Source organism: Sarcophilus harrisii, chromosome 4 (genome assembly GCF_902635505.1).
Source record: "Sarcophilus harrisii chromosome 4, mSarHar1.11, whole genome shotgun sequence".
Classification (NCBI taxonomy): Eukaryota; Metazoa; Chordata; class Mammalia; order Dasyuromorphia; family Dasyuridae; genus Sarcophilus; species Sarcophilus harrisii.
Genome location: NC_045429.1, coordinates 410661879 through 410680488, shown reverse-complemented (window position 1 = coordinate 410680488; position 18610 = coordinate 410661879). Strand labels below are relative to the sequence as shown.

At 34.9% G+C, this 18610-nt stretch overlaps 1 protein-coding gene across 4 annotated transcripts in view; it reads left to right on the top strand.

Moving 5' to 3' along the window:
* Positions 1 to 4052: 4052 nt before the first annotated feature.
* Positions 4053 to 18610, top strand: part of CLCC1 (chloride channel CLIC like 1) — a 76898-nt gene continuing 62340 nt past the window's right edge. For 3 of the 4 annotated variants that reach the window (XR_004234001.1, XM_031967196.1, XM_031967197.1), the window contains exons 1-7: positions 4053 to 4158; positions 6083 to 6155; positions 7562 to 7678; positions 11469 to 11613; positions 13481 to 13591; positions 15274 to 15381; positions 17591 to 17812. Coding sequence is in view for 3 of the 4 variants with exons in the window: in XM_031967196.1 (XP_031823056.1) it covers positions 11479 to 11613; positions 13481 to 13591; positions 15274 to 15381; positions 17591 to 17812 (576 nt within the window). In the remaining variant the exon portion in view is untranslated. The other variant, XM_031967195.1, reaches the window with a different exon arrangement.

Sequence of the window (18610 nt, the reverse complement as noted above, 5' to 3'; positions counted from 1 at the left end):
TTCATTCTCAAAGAGGATTATGACATCAGGGAGATGATGACATGCAAGTGAATTGGATTTAAGTGAGAGCTGTGCAAGGTCACCTGCCTCACTTTCTCCTCCAGAGCTATCTGGGCCCAGTGGCCAGAGAGAGATCAAAACAACTAGAGGTGGCCCTGGATGCTTTGGGAAAACTTGGCCATTTTAAACTAAGGTCTTTAACATTCTCAGTTTGACTAAGGCAATGTCCAACTAATGATTGAGGGTGGGTAAAAAATGAGTCTGAGAATAGCCTCTTTTACCTGGTCAAAAAAAAAAAAAAAAATCAGTCTGTATGGGTTTCTGACCAAAACAGGAACAAATGCTATTTACATTCACTCTTAGCCAATCAGAGCCCTAGCAATAACCAGGTGAGGCCTGGGACCTATTGACCAATCAGTGAAAAAAAGAAAAAGGAGAGCTGCACCTCTTGCCAAGAACTCTACAGACCCCTCTGTTGAAGCCAGAAAAAGATTTTTTGTTTGATATCTTGCAAGATTGTGTATCCAGAAACAGGCACACACGACGCACAAAACCACAACCTTTTATTTCCTGTCCCTAAAAGAATTTTCCTCCTTTGATTCTCCATTGATTGGGTACTGCAGATTACAGCCTATCAGGAACACCTAATTCCCCGCAACTGATTCCCCATACCGATTACACCTGATAGGGTGTTTCTTATTCTCATTTATGGTTTCCCTTTACAAATTTTGTTTCCTTTGATTCACTCCTAACCTTTAGGTTTCAGTTTCATTTCCCTAAGTTTCATAACTCTGTGGAAACTAAACCCTCATCCAAGGGAGGAAAGAGAAAGGGAGGGAGAGAGGGAGGGAAAGAGGGGAAGAAGGGAGAGAAGAGAAGAGACAGAGAAGGTCTTGGGTGGCGTTGGTAGAGGGCCTGAAGTACAGATTAAATTATTCTCTGTGGCAAACAGATAGGGTTTCAGTTCAACTCTATAATCCCACCTTCCATGGAGGTCTTGAGTAGCCCCACCTTGTGTCCAGACAGAAATCCAAATTATGTCAAACCCCTGAAGTTGAATTTCCCCCATAAATCTATCTATGACTGTCATCTTTGCTGAATCTTTGTTGGGGTGAGCCTGCCAAGGCACTCTGCCTTTTGTTGTCCTCTCTCACCCTCCCCTTGCCTCATGGTGTATCTCTCCTTTTTATAGCTAATTCCTTCTAAGGATTTAGTCAGTCAATGGAGTACTCCTACCTCATGACATATTCCTTTAATGGATTCTTCCAAATTCCTTTCATTGACAACTATCTCATTTACCATTCCTAGTGTCTATTGTAGCTCTTCATTTTTTCTGTAACCTAAATAAATCTACCTTTTGCCAAAGATAATGGCCGTTGTGAATCTATCACATAAATGAAGCCCAACATTGGTGGCTACATCAATTTCATTTGGTGCTGTAACTCAAATTCATGAGAGACGAGAATGGGGAAGGACAGAGAGGAAGAGAGGGAAAGAGGAAAAAAGGGAGGGAGAAAGGGAAGGAAGAAGGAAGAAAACTGAGGGATAAGGGAGGGCTGTACAAAATTACTACTCTCATTTTCTCCTGAACCATCTGGATCCTGTGGCAAGTTTTATAAATCAAGAGACTGGAAATGGAATTTTAGCTGAGACTTGAAAAAAGCCAAGGATGCCAGGAGTTGATGAGGAAGGGGGGGAATATTCTAGACATGGGAGTTGTGAGAGAATGGGGAAGACAGCCAGTGAAAATGTACAGAGTTAAGACATGGAGTATTTCACACCTTAGCTAATTTTTTTTAAAAGCTCATCACCCTGTCTAACTTCAGGATAATGATTTTTTTTTCCTCTCAAACTTATTTTTGCCATCCACTTCCTTGTAATATGGACATGGAAATGAAGCCATGCATCCTTGAAATAAATTAGAAAGAATGTAAGCTCATAGATGGAGGAGAGGGAGAAAATCTGGTGGGTGGGTGGGTGCAAAGAGAACTAGTTTGAGAATCAAGACTCAGAAAATTGGGATTTAAGTCCTATATCTAGCAATTATAACTATATATTATGATCTCAGGAAGTCACTTCACAGATCTTAAGAATTCCTGAGACAGCCTCTGTCAATAAATCTGCTTCAGGGGTAGATTCTGTAGTGGATGGAGTACTGGACTGGGAAACATAAACATCTAAATTCACAACTCACTTCTAAGATCCACTAGCAGTGGGACCCTGGACAAGTCATCTCAACCTCAGTTTCTTCCCATATAAAGTGAGGATAATTCCTATAAAATCTACCTCATCAGAGGTAGTGTAAGACTCAAATAAGAAAACATTAAGTACGTAAGACATTCTCTGTTCTCACTAGGCTTATATTTAATGGGGGAAAACAATACACAGAAAGGAAGTAGAGTAGGAAGGGGATAGTGTTGTGACAGACAAGAAATGGTTGAGACCCCTGGTTTTGGATAAGAGAAAAGTGTTGTTCAGTCATGTCCTATTCTTCATGACATCACTTGGGGGTTTTCTTGACAGAGATATTGTCATGATTTCTTATTCTCCAGCTCATTTTATAGATGAGAAAATTAAGCAACAGGATTAAATTAAGTGCTTTGTCCCAGGTTACCCAGCTAATAAGTGTCTGGGGCCAGAATGGAATTTAGGAAGATGAATGTTCCTGACTCCATGAAATATCTAGCTGCCTGAGAGAAGGTGAAACTTCACCTATTAGAATTTAGCATCTCAGGGGTAGAATTCGAGATTAGAGGGAAGGAAAAGGGAGAGAGGAGTGATAGATAGATTTGAAGATGGATGGATGGATGAAAGTGTGTGCATTCTGATCAAGAAAAGCCAGAAACTCGCATTCCATGAGCAAAGTATAAAATTCTACTAGGGAGGAAAATGGAAAGACCTAAGAAAAGTTGCTTTGCAAATTCTAAATTGCATAAAAGTCTGCAAACTTCGGTCTGTGCACTTCATGGAAAAACATTTTGATATGTTTCTGTTTCTAATCCTATGTATTTTATTTTATACATTTAAAAGTATTATTCTGAGAAGGGATCCATAGTTTCTCCATACTGATATCAGGAGTCAGGACACACAAAAAGTTGGATATGTTTGTCTAACCACCAAGTCACTTAGTCTCATTGGGACTCACTCCCAATGAGATGATTTGGGCCCTATGACTTTTAAAAGTTTCCTTTCAGCTGAACATTCTGGTTCTGACACGCTCTTTCAGCTTCCTCCAATGTCTGTCTTCCTATGTAAGGTAAAGAAACCAGATTGTTAGCTCATTCTACTCTGCATGTGCTGCTCTACCTGGTTTCTATGTACCCTCTGGCATCCCATTAATGCCCCTCTTTCCATCCATCTCTTGTGGGTGGTTCCTCTCCCTTCATTCCTTCCCCCATTTAATTTACATTAAATTTAAAGCTCCTTGGGAGCACAGGGCTGTCTTTTAAAAAATTTATTTGTTTATTTATTTAAAAATGTAAAAAAAATTTAAAAATTAGTTAAAAATTAACTAATTAATTATCGATTGCATTATAAAAACTTCCAAAGCCTTAGAAACTGATTAACACATGACTTTAATTCTACAGAATTAAGAATAAAAAGCGTCTAATCAAAAGACTCAGTATGCAGAATGGCATGATTTTGGACAGGATCGGTAAGTATGAGAAAGCGTTTTGATTATGCATATTTGTTAGTTAAGTAGGTGCTTAATAAATGTTTGGATGTTTTTCCGCTTGAGGGTGATGTGAGAGGAAGAGAAAAAATTCTTATTAAAATAATTTTTACTATTTTTATTTTATTATTATATCATTATTTTTATTTTAAATATTATTATTTTAATTATTAAATTTTTAAAAAGTATTTTATTATTAAAATAATTTTTACTAAAAAAAAAAAGGTTTTATAATAGATACTGGGCGCGCTCCTGTCAAATCGCAACAGGAAGGGATGCTTCTGACAGCAACAAGGAGTCTGAGGCGGGAGGGGAAGGTCGAACGCATCGATGCGACGGACCGCGCCCGCGCAGTGGGCGGACGGCTCCGCGCTCCTTTACGTCCTAGGTCTTGACGGCGCGTGGGACAAGGGCTCCGCCCCCTCCTAACCGTCAGTTTCCTGCGGTGACGCGGGCTGAGCTGGCTTTTGCTCCCGCGGTGTCTGGTTGGTTTTATTTGTGTCTCCCGCCTGGGCAGGTGTCGAGGAGGGGGGAGGGTGTCTGCGGGTGCTGCATGTTTTTGAGACGCAGGGGAGAAAGTGGCCGCGAGTCTGGGACACCTGGCGGGCATCCGCGCCCGGGCCCTCGGGGAACACCCAGTGGGGGAGAGGGAGATGTCTCTCCTCGGCGTCTCGTCCAGTGTGAGAGGGTCGGCGGGTTCCTCTCTGCGGTGAACTTGGTTCTTACGGAGCCCTCGCAGCCCCTCCCCTCCCCTTCGGCCTCAGTCCCGAGTCCGGCCGAGCCCCGAGCCTTGGACCCCCATCGCTCAGTCCTGGCCCTGCGGGGTCCCAGGCCGTAATTAAGAGAGCAGACGGAGAACAGCTCTCGAATCCGCGGCTCTCGGGGGCTCATTAAGGCGAGGAGGGACGAGAGAGCTTGGCTTGGCTGGACTGGGCCCGCACGGGGATCCCGGGGCATGGGGTTTGTTGTGACTCTGGGAGTAATTTGGGGCCGGAGAGCTGGAGGGAGAGGCCGGGCTCCCTTCCTTCCCCCCATCTCTTTCCTCATCGCTCTGAGATTCTTATGACCTAGCCGCCTAATTTTTTTGATCTTGATACACCTTATCCATGATTCATAAAACAACCCCCCCCCCAACAAATCCCTCTCAGATTCAGTAACATTGGTTTCTCGTCCTAGGAACTGGATGGCTACTTCACCTTTTGGTTTTCAGCATTTTCTTTGGTTATTTCCTCGTACCTGTAACACTCACCCTCCTCTGCCCAAACACATTGACCTCCCTGTCTTCCTTTTAAGTCCCAACCAAGACCCTCCCTCCCCCCCCTCCCTCCACGGAAAGCTTCCCCAGCTCCTCTTAATTATTTCCTATATATCTTGTAGCTTGCTTTGTGGTTACGCGTTTGCACTTGTCTTCCCCACAAGATTATAAGCGTCTTGAGGGCAGGGATTTGTTTTTGTTTTTTGCTTCCTATTTTGTATCTCCTGTACTTAGCGCAGTGCTAGATACATTGTAGCCAAGTGGTGTGCATTCTAACTGAGCTCCAGTTCATCTGTACTTATAAATGGGAAAAAGCCATTTCAATTGCTGGGTCTCAGCTTTCTTCTTCTTCAAAATAACATGCTTGGGTTAGATGACTTCCGAGATTTCATCTCTAAATTTATGAGCCTCGCGAGGTTATCTAATTCTCTCCACTTTTTATTTTTTTATATAAACCTTTCTATATTTTTTGTGCCTAATGTTTGTCATTTTTAATGACATATTGATTCAGAACAATTTGTTTAACTATTCCCTAGTCTTTAGATTTATAATTTTTTTAAAAAAAGAATACAAATAAAGTATCTGCGACTAGCATTGTATAGATATTGTTCTCCCCTTTTAATTAGGATATAGTCCTATATAATCATATAGGAGTTCTTTTTTTTTAAACTTGGACATTTAATTTATTTTTAATACATATTGTTTTATGAATCATGTTGGGAGAGAAAAATCAGAACAAAAGGGAAAAGCCATTGGAAAGAGGGGGAAAAAAAACAGAAAAAAAGAACACAGCATGTGTTGATTTACATTCAATCTCCATAGTGGATTTTTTTTTTCTGGATGCAGATGGCATTTTCTGTCCCATTTGGGATTGCTTTGGTCACTGAACCATTGAGAAGAACCAAGTCTTTTATAGTTGATCATAATATAGGAATTTCTTAAGCATGGACTATTTCTCAGAATAATGTTTTTAAATGTATAAAGTAAAATGTATAGGATAACTGAAGAAGCTAATTATGTTGAAATATCATTTATCAAAAAAAAAAATTAAAGAGCTCGGATTAAGAAACCATGCTGTCAGAGGATCATTGAATCAAAAAGTATAATTTTGGTTATGTTTTATTTATAGTAATTTTTTTTTTTACTTGGTGTAGTAGAAAAATCACTACCTTTCGAGCCAAAAGAGTATATGAATCCTAGCTCCATCTGACCACATCCTAGCTTTGGGTAAGTCATCAATCAGTTCCTCTGAACCTTCATGTTTTCTGTTCACATGAGGATAACTATACTGTCTTTTAAGTGGTTTATAAACCTCAAATACAGTGATGTAGCAAAATGTTCTCTAAGACCAGCATCAGTTTGGTGAGTTTCTGGGACTGGATGGCCATCAGGCTGTTCAAGGAGAGACTGACTGATAGTTATGTTAAATGGAGCTGGCAATAATTATATTGACTAGAAGTAGGATGGGGCCCTGTGAATTGGCTTCTGCTTTTCCATGAGAGAGTAAGGACTCTCTCAATAAATAAATGAAACGATGTATATTCATACATTAAATAAATAAGCCAGCCAGTTATGTGTAAGTTAAGATTTTAAAATTTTTGTTTTCTTGATCATTTTTAATGATTTAAAAATGTATATAGGACATTGATCCTACTGGAATTTATTATATGAAAGTATAAACTGTTAATCTAAATTTAGATTTCACCATGCTCCTATCCAACATTCCTTGTGTAATTTTTATTGAGTGATTTTTCTCCCTAATGTTTTATAATCTTGGTTTGATCAGCCATTAATATCTTATTTTCATTTGGTTATATTTCTGGTTTCTCTGGTTTCCTTGATCACTTTTATTTAATGCCAAATGTTTCAGGTAATTAATTTTTAATAGCTGTAGGGAAGGAAGGGAATTTGCATTTTTATATCACCCTGTGTTCTAGTCACTAGAGCTAAGTGCTTTTTACAGATAACCTCATTAATCCCCTTCTACAATTGAAGCAAACAAAGGTTAAATGACTTCCTCAGGGTAACACAGCTACTAAGCTACTAAGATGCTGGATTTGAGCTCAGGTCTTCTTAACTATTATTGCTCCATTTCTCTGCCCATTGTCATCTAGTTTGTCAGCAGTAAAGCTAATATCTACAAACAAAATTCTGATACTTAATTCTATTTAATCTATAAGGCTCTTTAAAAATCAGTTCTTCTGTTCTCAAAAATAGGAATTTTACCTTGGGATTACCATCACTCCTTTTCCCTTTCCTCTTTTCCTATCTTTATTTTCTACATTTTAAATTTTTTGCTTTTCCATTCATCTTTTATTCCTTTTAATCCCCCCATTGTTAATTAATTTTGTCATAGTTCTCTATTTTTAAGTGATGGTGAAGGCTTTTAAGTTGAGGGGGGAAATAACTAGTTATCTATTATAACAGGCAGTTAATCTCAAATCTCTAGTTTAGCTTCAATGATCTTTTGATTTATGTATTGTTATCCATAATTTCTTTGAGATCCTTTTTGCTTTTTAAATATTTTACTTTCCAATAGAAAGTTAAATTTTACTGTGAAACTTGGAATTAAAGCCACGTATGTTTTGAAATTTTAAAGTTTAACTTCTTTGGTTATTTGATATCTTTTATAGAAAAATCTGGTGATATTCTGATTGATGATTTTTGATACATGATTGCTATCTTTCTGGAAGTTTAAAGGATTATTTTCCTTCATCTGTTGTTTTTACATTTGATGAGGACATACCTAGGTGAGTTGTGTTTTAAGTTTCTTCTGGGAGAAATTTTGTAGAACATTTCTTAATTATATTTATATGCCATTTTGTTTATTATCAGTAGTTCTGAAAATTTTTTCCTTTTGATGTGAGGAACTTCATAATTCTGTGATTGCATTCGTTTAGTTTTGGGCCACCTGGAATTTTCTGAGCTGGCTTTTTTATTTGTTCTTTTGAGTTGGAAAAAGTAGGGTTCCCTTTTGTTTGCTTAATTTCTTTAAAAGTGTTATCCAATGAGGGTGTGTCTCACATATTTTTGTTGTTTCTTTTGCAAAATTTATTCATTTCCGTTCTAACCTTAACTGTTTCATGTGATCCTTTATGTAAATATACATACATATTTATATATGTGTGTGTATTCTTATAATATCTTTGGTACTCATTTTCTATCTTAGTTGCTTTTTATTTTTTTTTTTGCATGGTTTTAAAGATATTTTCCTTTTTGGAACTTTCTGTTGCTCTTTTTTGAGGAGTATTTGGTTTTTTAGGAATTTTTTAGGAAGCTTTTTGCTAAAATCTCACTCTTCTATTTTGATTTTTTTTCTTCCTTTAATTCTTCAGATTCTGTTAGATAACTTTATTCAGCTGTTAATTACTTGATTACTTTTGCAGTTCATTTGAATTTTAATGCTCTTATCAGAATTTCTTGCATCGTTTCTGATGCATCTCTGGATAATAGTAGTCACTTCATTTTCCCTAGCTTTGTATTCTCTGTAATTTTTTTAAATACTAGAATACATTGTCTTTTGGGTGAGCTTTGATTTTCACTAAAATTTTCTATCCGTTTTATTTCTTTTTGGTGATCTTGTTGCTACTTAAAAATTATTCATTTATATAAATATTATGTCTTCTTTCTATGGGGTCTCCTTCATTTTAAAAAAATGTCACAAATCTACACAGTCTACCAAGAAAAACAAATTCCCATGTCAGATAAAATAGGTGCACAGTGGATAAAGTACCAGACTTGGAGTCAGAAAATCCTCAGTTTAGATCTAGTCTCAGATACCTCAATTATTTCTTCATAAATTGGGAATAATAATAGCATCTAACCTCAAGTGTTATTGTAAGTATCAAATGAGATTATGTAAAAATGCTTTGCAATCTTTGATACATACTATATATTTTAAATATTATTATTGCTATTAATAATAAAAATATTTTTATGTCCAAAGATGCATGTCTCATTCTGGACTCCCAAGTCTGTCACCTCCCTAGGAGGAAGTGTGGCATGATTCATATTCATTCTTATGGACTTGCTTATCTTTGCATTACTCAGCCTTCTAACAGTTGCTTTTCTCTATAATGTTATTAGCATGGCGTATTAACTCTGCATGTATTCATAGACAGCTTCCCTGTTTGAAGCTGTGAGTTCTGTTATTTCCTACAGTATAATATTCCATTATATCTGCCATAACCTGTTTAGTCATTCTTCAGTAGGTGAGAACATCTTAGTTCTGTTTGGAGCAACTATAAAACAGCTGCTATAAATTTGTTTGTCTTTATAGGTTCCTTTCCTTTCTTTCTTTGATCTCTCTTAGGCATGGACCTCATTATATTTTTGGATTGAAGTATACATGTACAACTTAGCACTATAGAAAAGCTATTTCTTTAGGGAACTTTGTTTCCTTGTGACTACTTATTACATACTCTTCCCAGAAATACTCTTAACTTTGTAGATCTTAAGAAACTTACCACTTTTTCAACACCCTATTACTTGGGCGGCCTAGTATAAAACTTACAGGCAGGGAGGCTGGGTTCAAATTCTGCCATTTATATTTAGAAGATGCCCTGAGCAAATCACCATCCTGACCCTCAATTTCACCATTTGTATGTAACTCCTGGTCCTAAATTCCCACTTTGATTTCCTGTAGACTATCCTCGAGGCTACCCACCAATGCTTTTTGTCTTAGTATGCTCCTATTCAGAATTTATTCTGGGAAATCTCCAGATGTGATCAATGTATATTGTCTTGGTTTTCACAAATGTAGATCATAGCATGATCTCTGGCCATTTTAGTTTGAAAAGCACTGAAAGTAATAAATATATATCAATATGATAAAAAGAAACTCGAAAAATAGCACCCATAAACAAATCAAAAAACAAAAATTCATAGCCCATAAGCAACTATTTCTGAGTTCTACTTTTCCACAGGGTCCTAGAATTCTCCAGGTTTTTTATACACCAGTCTGTTGTTTGAAGCCCCTTTCTCTTTTCCTCTTTTCTAGAAGGATGAATTATTATGGAAACTTAACAAATAGATGCATTTCTGAAAGGAAGATATTGTTGATTTTATAATTTATAGTATGTTTATGAATTGTTTTGAAAGTAACTTAAGTGATTATTGTTTTGCTCTTTGTTACATTTAATTTATTTTGGTAATACATATACATTCATTTTTTTATATATTATGAATCATTTGGGGAGAGAAAAATCAGAACAAAAGGGAAAAAAACATGGGAAGAAAAAAAAAAGTGAACAAAGCATGTGTTGATTTACATTCAATATCCATAATTCTTTGTCTGGATGCAGATGGCATTTTCCATCCAAAGTTTATTGGGTACTATGTGATGACCAGTTCTGATGGACCTGGCCATCCTCAGCAAGGAGATCAACCAAATCATTTCCAATGGAGCAGTAATGAACTGAACCAGCTATGCCCAGAGAAAGAACTCTGGGTGATGACTAAAAACCATTACATTGAATTCCCAATCCCTATATTTATGCCCACCTGCATTTTTGATTTCCTTCACAAGCTAATTGTACAATATTTCAGAGTCTGATTCTTTTTGTACAGCAAAATAACGGTTTGGTCATGTATACTTATTGTGTATCTAATTTATATTTTAATATATTTAACATCTACTGGTCATCCTGCCATCTGGGGGAGGGGGTGGGGGAGTAAGAGGTGAAAAATTGGAACAAGAGGTTTGGCAATTGTTAATGCTGTAAAGTTACCCATACATATAACCTGTAAATAAAAGGCTATTAAACAAAATAAAATTAAAAAAAAAAAAGTTTATTGGGATTGCCTTGGATCACTGAACTACTGAGAAAGTACCAAGTCTGTCATAGTTGATCAGCACACAATCCTCCTATTAACTGTGTACAAAGTATTCCTGGTTCTGCTTGTTTCACTCAGCATCTGTTCATGTAAATCTTCTAGGCCTTTCTAAAATCAGTTTGTTCATCATTTTTTATAGAACGATAATATTCCATTATTTTCATATAAAATAACTTATTTAGCTATTCTCCAGTTAATGGGCATCTATTCATTTTCCAATTTCTTGCCACCACATAAAGAGTTGCTACAAACATTTTTGCATGTGTGGCTCCTTTCCTCTCCTTTATGATTTCTTTGGGCAACCGACTCAGTAATGACACTGCTGGATCAAAGGATATGCACAGTTTTCTAGCCCTTTGGGCATAGTTCCAAATTGCTCTCAAAGATGGAGCCAGAATCATTTCACAACCCTCAGTCTGTTAAATTTTAAGTTCTACTCTTAGGTTTTCTAAATTTTTTCACTTTTCCATTTAGAAGGGCTCTCAACATCGTTCTCTAATGAATTCTTGGGTCAATTTTTTTTTTTTACCAGTTAATTTTTAAAAAATCTATATCTATATTAATCTAACATTGGATATGCCTTTTCCATGTTCTTTAGTGAAATGAAATTTAAAAAAAGGTTTGAATCAGAAAGAATGAAACCATATTTTCTTTAATAAAATGATCTTTTTAAGTAATGCACGTGGATGTCTTAATTTTATCTAGGTTTTTCGTGATGCTGAATTCTTTGCTCTTATGTATGTTTCTGTTAATGGTTCCTGGTTATTATGCTCAAGATGATGAATGGATTGATCCCACAGATATGCTTAATTATGATGCTGCTTCTGGAACAATGAGGAAAGCTCCTCAGGTATGTTTTCATCTGTGTGTGTGTGTGTGTGAGAGTGTGTGAAAAAGAGGTTTTACATTATAAATATTCTGTATAGTAATTGATTATAAGAACACTGAATTGAGTATTATCTTTGTCTAGTAGGAGTTAGTTTTCTTTTTTGTTTTTGTATCCCTTGCATTTGTCAAAGATGCCTTATACAGATTAGATACTGAATAAAAGTTTATTGAATTGAATTAAGTTTTCAGTCATTAGTTTGCTCTTAATTAAAACTGAAGTAGTTATTTCTGGTCTTGAATGTAAAAATAAGCTCCCTTTTCAAAAATTATTTAATATTTCTTTCCCCCAATTACATGTTAAAATGATTTTTAACATTAATTTTTAAAGATTTTTGAGTTCCAAATTCTCTTTCCTCCACTTTTTTTTCTTCCCTTCTCACTGAGAAAGTAAGCTGTTTGATCTAGGTTATGTGTGTACAGTTATGCAAAATATGAAAATAAGTTTCTTAAACAGTAGACAGTAACATGATGTCAGCTTTGGGATATTTTATTATTCTTAACTTAATATTTGGGAGTAGAGATTATAAAATCCACTTATAAAATCATGTAGTTTAAACTTTGGACTTCATTAATTGAAAGCTTCTCAACATCCAAAGTTAGGAGCCATCTCAAAATGAAAAGGGATGCCTTATTAACAGTAGCTGATGTTTATTTTAATACTGTAAGGTTTACAAGGCACTTTGCTCACATCCCATCTGAACTTCTCACCAATGCTGTGAGGTATGTAGAAAATTGCTCTTGTTATGTAGTGAGTACCTCATCACTAGAAGTATTCCAAATAGAGACCAGATGTAATTTCTACCATAATTAAGAAGTTTGGACTAGAAGGTCCAACTCTGAGACACTGTGATTCTATTTTTTTTTTAAATTTATTTTTTATTATTATAGCTTTTTATTTACAAGATATATGCATGGGTAATTTTTCAGTATTGACAATTGCAAAATCTTTTGTTACAGTTTTTCCTCTCCTTCCCCCCACTTCCTCCCCCAGATGTCAGGTTGACCAATACATGTTAAATATGTCAAAGTGTATGTTAAATACAATATATGTATACATGTCCATACACTTATTTTGTTTATAAAAAGAATCGGACTTTGAAATAGTGTACAATTAGCCTGTGAAGGAAATCAAACATGGCAGGCGGACAAAAATAGAGGGATTGGGAATTCAATGTAGTGGTTCATACTCATTTCCCAGAGTTCTTTCTGGGTATAGCTGGTGTTCAGTTCATTATTGGTCTATTGGAACTGATTTGGTTCATCACATAGTTGAAGAGGGCCACATCCGTCAGAGTTGAATCATCATATGGTATTATTGTTGAAGTATACAATGATCTCCTGGTCCTGCTCATTACACTCAGCATCAGTTCGTGTAAGTTTCTCCAGGCTTTTCTGAAATTATCCTGTTGGTCATTTCTTACAGAACAATAATATTCCATAATATATTCATATACCACAATTTATTCAGCCATTCTCTAATTGATGGGCATCCACTCATTTTCCAGTTTCTGGCCACTACAAACAGGGCTGCCACAAACATTCTTGTGCATACAGGTCCCTTTCTCTTCTTTAAGAACTCTTTGGGATATAAGCCCAGTAGTTGCACTGCTGGATTAAAAGGTATGCATAGTTTGATAACTTTTTGAGCATAGTTCCAAATCGCTCTCCAGAATGGTTGGATGTATTCATAATTCCACCAACAACGTATCAACGTCCCAGTTTTCCCACATCCCCTCCAACATTCCGCATTATTTTTCCATCATTCTAGCCAATCTGACAGGTGTGTGACACTGTGATTCTAAAAAACTGAAATTTTTGTTTTGTTATAGGTGAACTATGGAAAACCAGAGGAAAAGGAAATAAGTCTTACGGATTCCAACTTGTCATGTGCTGATGAAATGTCAGAATGTTATAATAGACTTGATTCTTTAACTCATAAGGTTAGTCTTTCATTTAGAACTTCTTGTTAATGTGAAAGATTCCCTTTGTTTTCAGCATCTTATTTCTTCATCATTAATTAGGATGGGCATATTACTAGTTTTTATGAATGGATAATTCATCTTTGTTCTGAAACAAATGATGCAATTGAATTTGTCTTAGCTGACATTTAGTTGGTATTATGATCTTGTTATTTTTAAATCTCTTTATAAATTCACTAACCTTCATATGAGAATGTTAATGTTTAACTTATTTGATAATTTGAAAATTACCCTAAAATTTTGTTATATTAGTATCTTGAGTAAGAGGATATGTAGCAAATGGCTACATATTAATATATAACGTAATAACAACAAAAAAAGTATAACGGTCAGACCTGTAATTTCACTGCTGTAATGAAACTCTTTTCTCAGTTCATATTACTAATATGCACCATCACTTCTACTTAAGAGCCTTGGAGAATTACATATTGCATTGAAAGGTTACACGACTAGTTCTTAGGACATGCTGCCTTGATTCAAAGCCAAAAATTTAGAATTAAGGAAAAGGAAGGGAAAAAGGGACAATTGTAAAAAAAAAAACTTTTTAGGTTTAGATTTTATAGCTTTGAATCAAAAACTTTACAAAGAAAACTGATAAATACATTCAACCTAAAAACACCCACAATTTTCAGCTAGTGAGTTGGAAGCCAGGATGGAAATGGACTACCATTCCAGGAAATCTCTGGTCATGTATTTCAGTATTCATCTCTATGAGAGAGAGGTGTAAGAAATAGAGGCAGCTTGTGAGTCATTTGTTGAAAAATAGTCCTACTATATGTCAAATGTATGTTGCTCCTGCTCTTACTCTAGTAAGAAAAGCATTTCCAAAAGTTATGTTACATTACATAGATGATAGATTGGGGTGTGTACCTGAGGAGCAAATGTTAGGAACATGTCTACAAAAGACCATAGAAACACTAAGGAACTACAAATTGCATATAGCTCCAGAAAAAATTCAAAGGCATGCTCCTTTTTAATATTTAGGATATGAAATATATCCTAAAGTGATTATAGTACAAAATCTTTAAGAACAGAGAAGTTGAACACCTTAAATGACTTTTTTGTGACTATTTTTTAAACAATGGAGCCCTTACATTTCAGGGTGTTTGGAGTCCTCCAGAGTCTGACTTCAAACACTGAATAGCATTGTGAACTTGGGCAAGTTCCTTAACTTTGTTCAACTTCCTTTTCTTCTTTAAAATGGGGCTAAAATTATAACAACTCCTTCAAAAGAGTTGCACATGAGATAATGTATATAAAGTAAACAATATATACATATTAGCTATTATTGTTGTTAAAATTATTACATCTGCTGGATGCTTTTCATAATCTGCCCGAACTTTTAAAATAGATTCTGGTTGTTTAATCAGAAGCTGCCAGAAAGGAAATAAGCCAAAAAACCCCAGCCTCAAACCTGTCACTGCTGAGTTTGCTTTCTGTACTTTGATTTAATTTTTCCCTTTATATAAAAAAAAATCCTGACATTTATGGGATGGTATAGTTCATAAATATAAGCATGACAAATTATTTATCTTTACCTTTTATTTAACTTTACTTTTATTGGTTTGCTTGGTTAGAAACTTCATTATTTGTTACTATATTTTATTGACAAAAACTAATCTAAAGTTTATGTATCATTACAGATTAATGAGTGTGAAAAGAAAAAGAAGAAAGATTATGAAAGTCAGAGTAATCATGTTTTTAGGAGATATTTAAATAAGATTTTAATTGAAGCTGGAAAACTTGGACTTGTGAGTATTTGGTAATTGTTGCATTAGTCAATGTAAATTTTATTCTTGGTAAATTATAATGATATTAAAAAGATTACTTTCCTTGTAGTAAGGAAAGTCTGAAGAAGCAGAGACTGTCACATCTTTTCAATCTGTTGTGGATGAAAATTTTTCTTTTGTTTTTACTATTTAATCAATAAATCTAGGCATTCATTTTCCCCCTTATTTCATGTGGTTTTGTGCATTTTTGTCTTTTCGTGTATAAGAGAATAAATAGCTTGTTTGATAAAGTTAGGGTAGTATTTTGGATTGTTTTGATTTCAGATGACTACTGTTTTGATTTCAGATGACTTTTCTAAATAGATTTCAGTGGGATTCTAGTCTTCTTAATTTTACTTTTTCAACATTTTCTTGGTCATATTTAGTAAGTAATGTAATTATGTAGTTTTCAAAAAAGGAAAAAATCAGTTCTTTAAATAATATTTTCTTCCTGTTGCTTAATATGTTAGATAGATATTGCTGTTTAGAATCACTAATACAAATTAACAAGATATTAAAACCAAGCTATTGTGTAACATTAGCTTTTCTAAAATTTTTCATGTTAGGGGATCAAAAATCAAGATATTTAATACTATTGAGTATTATTTTAAATTGAATTTTTCATTAGAAGTTGACAAATGAATAAAGATAACAAGTTTTACACTGGCCAGCATTAGACATCAGTAATAATCATGGTGCTAAATTCAAAATTGAAAGGATCTTCTGATTAATGATAGTTATTACAAAAAAATTTTTATGAACTTAAATATTCCAAAAAAGGCATTTCTATTTACACGAACACCAGAAAATAATTCTATATTTTAAAACTGTTAAGTTTGTGCTTCCTTCCGAACTTCTCTTATTTTCTTGAATGCATTTTAAAAATTTAGTTTCCTGATTTTTTTTTGTTGTTGTCGGTATCACTATTGCTAATTCTCTTCCCTCTCTCACCAAAAGAGTAAGAAAGGGGAAAAAACAACTTTGTAGCAAATAAATGTAGTCTAGCAAACAAATACATACAATGTCTGTGTCCCAAATTCTGTCTCTGATAGATTTAAAACAAGCTTCATCCTAGGTCCTCTGAAAATAAGGGTTGGTACATGCTTTGATAAAGTTGTTTGTGTGTGTGTGTGTGTGTGTGTGTGTGTGTGTTTGTTTTGTGTTTTGTTTTGTTTTAACAGTGCTATCCTTGTACTAATTATTCTCCAGGTTCTCACTTTACTTTGTCACTCACTCTGCTTCCAGTTTGCAATAATCTCTCCTGTCATTATTGTGGTGCAGTAACATTCCATTCCATCATGATTTATTCAGCCGTTTCTTTCTTTTTTTTTTTCCTAAGAGGCAATTTGAGGCACCTTTTTAGAGGTTTGTCTTCTCTCCCTTCTTTTAATTGTTTGCTTGTGACATTCTGTTTTATTCTCCTCCCCCTTAACTTCTGAGTCTACCTTCCATCTACTCTGTATTTTTCTCATGTACCACTTTATGTTGTGTAAATTGTCTGCCCCACTGGAATATTAACTATTTGAGGGCAGACATTTTTGCTGCTTTTTATTTGTACTCCTGGTGTTTTAGCATAGTGCCTTTAGTAAACATTAATAAAATATTTATTGAGCTGTATGTCTCTGTATGCATATGTGTACATTTATACGCACACATAAATAAATATCCAGAGTATTTGGGGGGGGGGGCAATTCACTAGCAAGTGATCCAGAGATATGTGTGAGAAAATATTTGGTGTAGGAGGTAGCATTTGAGCTGAACTTTGATGGGAACTAAAAGACCTAAAAGTGAAAGGCAAAGGAGTACATTCTGAGCATAATAGCACAGTCTATGCTGTAATAGCACAACAAAGCCAGATTATAGAGGACAATATAGATAAGATGGGTACAAAAGTAATCAGTGAATATAGACCACTTTTTCTAAAAATTTGGCAGAAGAATTGAAGTGACAATATAAAATATGGAGGTCTTAAACTTGAACATAAAATATATAGAAATACCATAGGAAAATATTACCTCTAAATTTGCTTTGTTGTAAAATAAAACCTGTAAATATGCTAGAATTAATTTATAAGAGATTCTAAACATGACATATCTTCCAAATGTTTGTTATTAATATTTTAAATATAAAACTGTTGACAAAATTGCCCAATCCATTTTTGTGTTTTTGTGTTTTTTTGTTTTTGCTTCAGCCCAGTGAGGATAAAGGGGATGTGCGTTATGATGCTGAGATTATCCTTACAAAAGAGACATTATTAGAAATCCAGAAGTTTCTGAGTGGAGAAGACTGGAAATCAGGAGCCTTAGATGATGCTCTAAGTAATATCCTAATTAATTTTAAATTTCATAATTTCAAGACCTGGAAATGGAGTTTTGAGACAACCTTTGGTGTGGATCCATATGACGTATTCATGGTAAGATGAGTAAGGAATTTATTTCTTTACTTTTTATGATAAAAAACCAATTATCAACAAAATATTCAAATATATAAAAACAAAGATTCCAAACAGTTTTGTAACTATTATTGCATAATGCCATATTGCTTTCCAAAAAGACTACACCAATTCACAGCTATTATCCTGATGGACTTAGTATTGGTCTTGGAGTTGGGAAGACCTGAATTCAAATTTGGTCTCAGGCACTTAGCAGTTATGTGACCTTAGTTAGACAAGTCACTTAACTTCTTTTTGTCTCAGCTATAGGATGGGGATTATAATAATCCTCTTCCAGGATTATTGTAAGGATCAAATGAAATAATAATTGTTGATTGCTTAGCACAGTAACTGGCACACAGTATAAACACCACATAAATGCTAGGTACATAGTGACACTATATAAATGCTAACTGCTATCATCGTCATCATTACTTTGAAAAAGCTAGATGTTCTGTGAATTAGCAATTTACAGAAATCATATTCCAAAACTTGGAAATGGCTTTTGTGGGAAGGCTTAGAAGCTGAAGGTGGAATGTAAAGGGATTGGGGAAAATGGTGATGCCCTCAACAAAAATAGGCAAATAAGGATCAGAGGTTTGCTTATGGAGGAAGGTAATGAATTAAGTTTTGAATATAGCTGAGAAAATTGAGAATCAAAATTTTCCCATTCTCTTTGTTTCTGGCCTCTCTAGCCTTTCTCCTTGGCAAAGCCAGTTCCTCTGTCTGTGTACTTAATCTCATCTCCAGTATTCTCTAGCAGTTTACAACCTCAGGCTT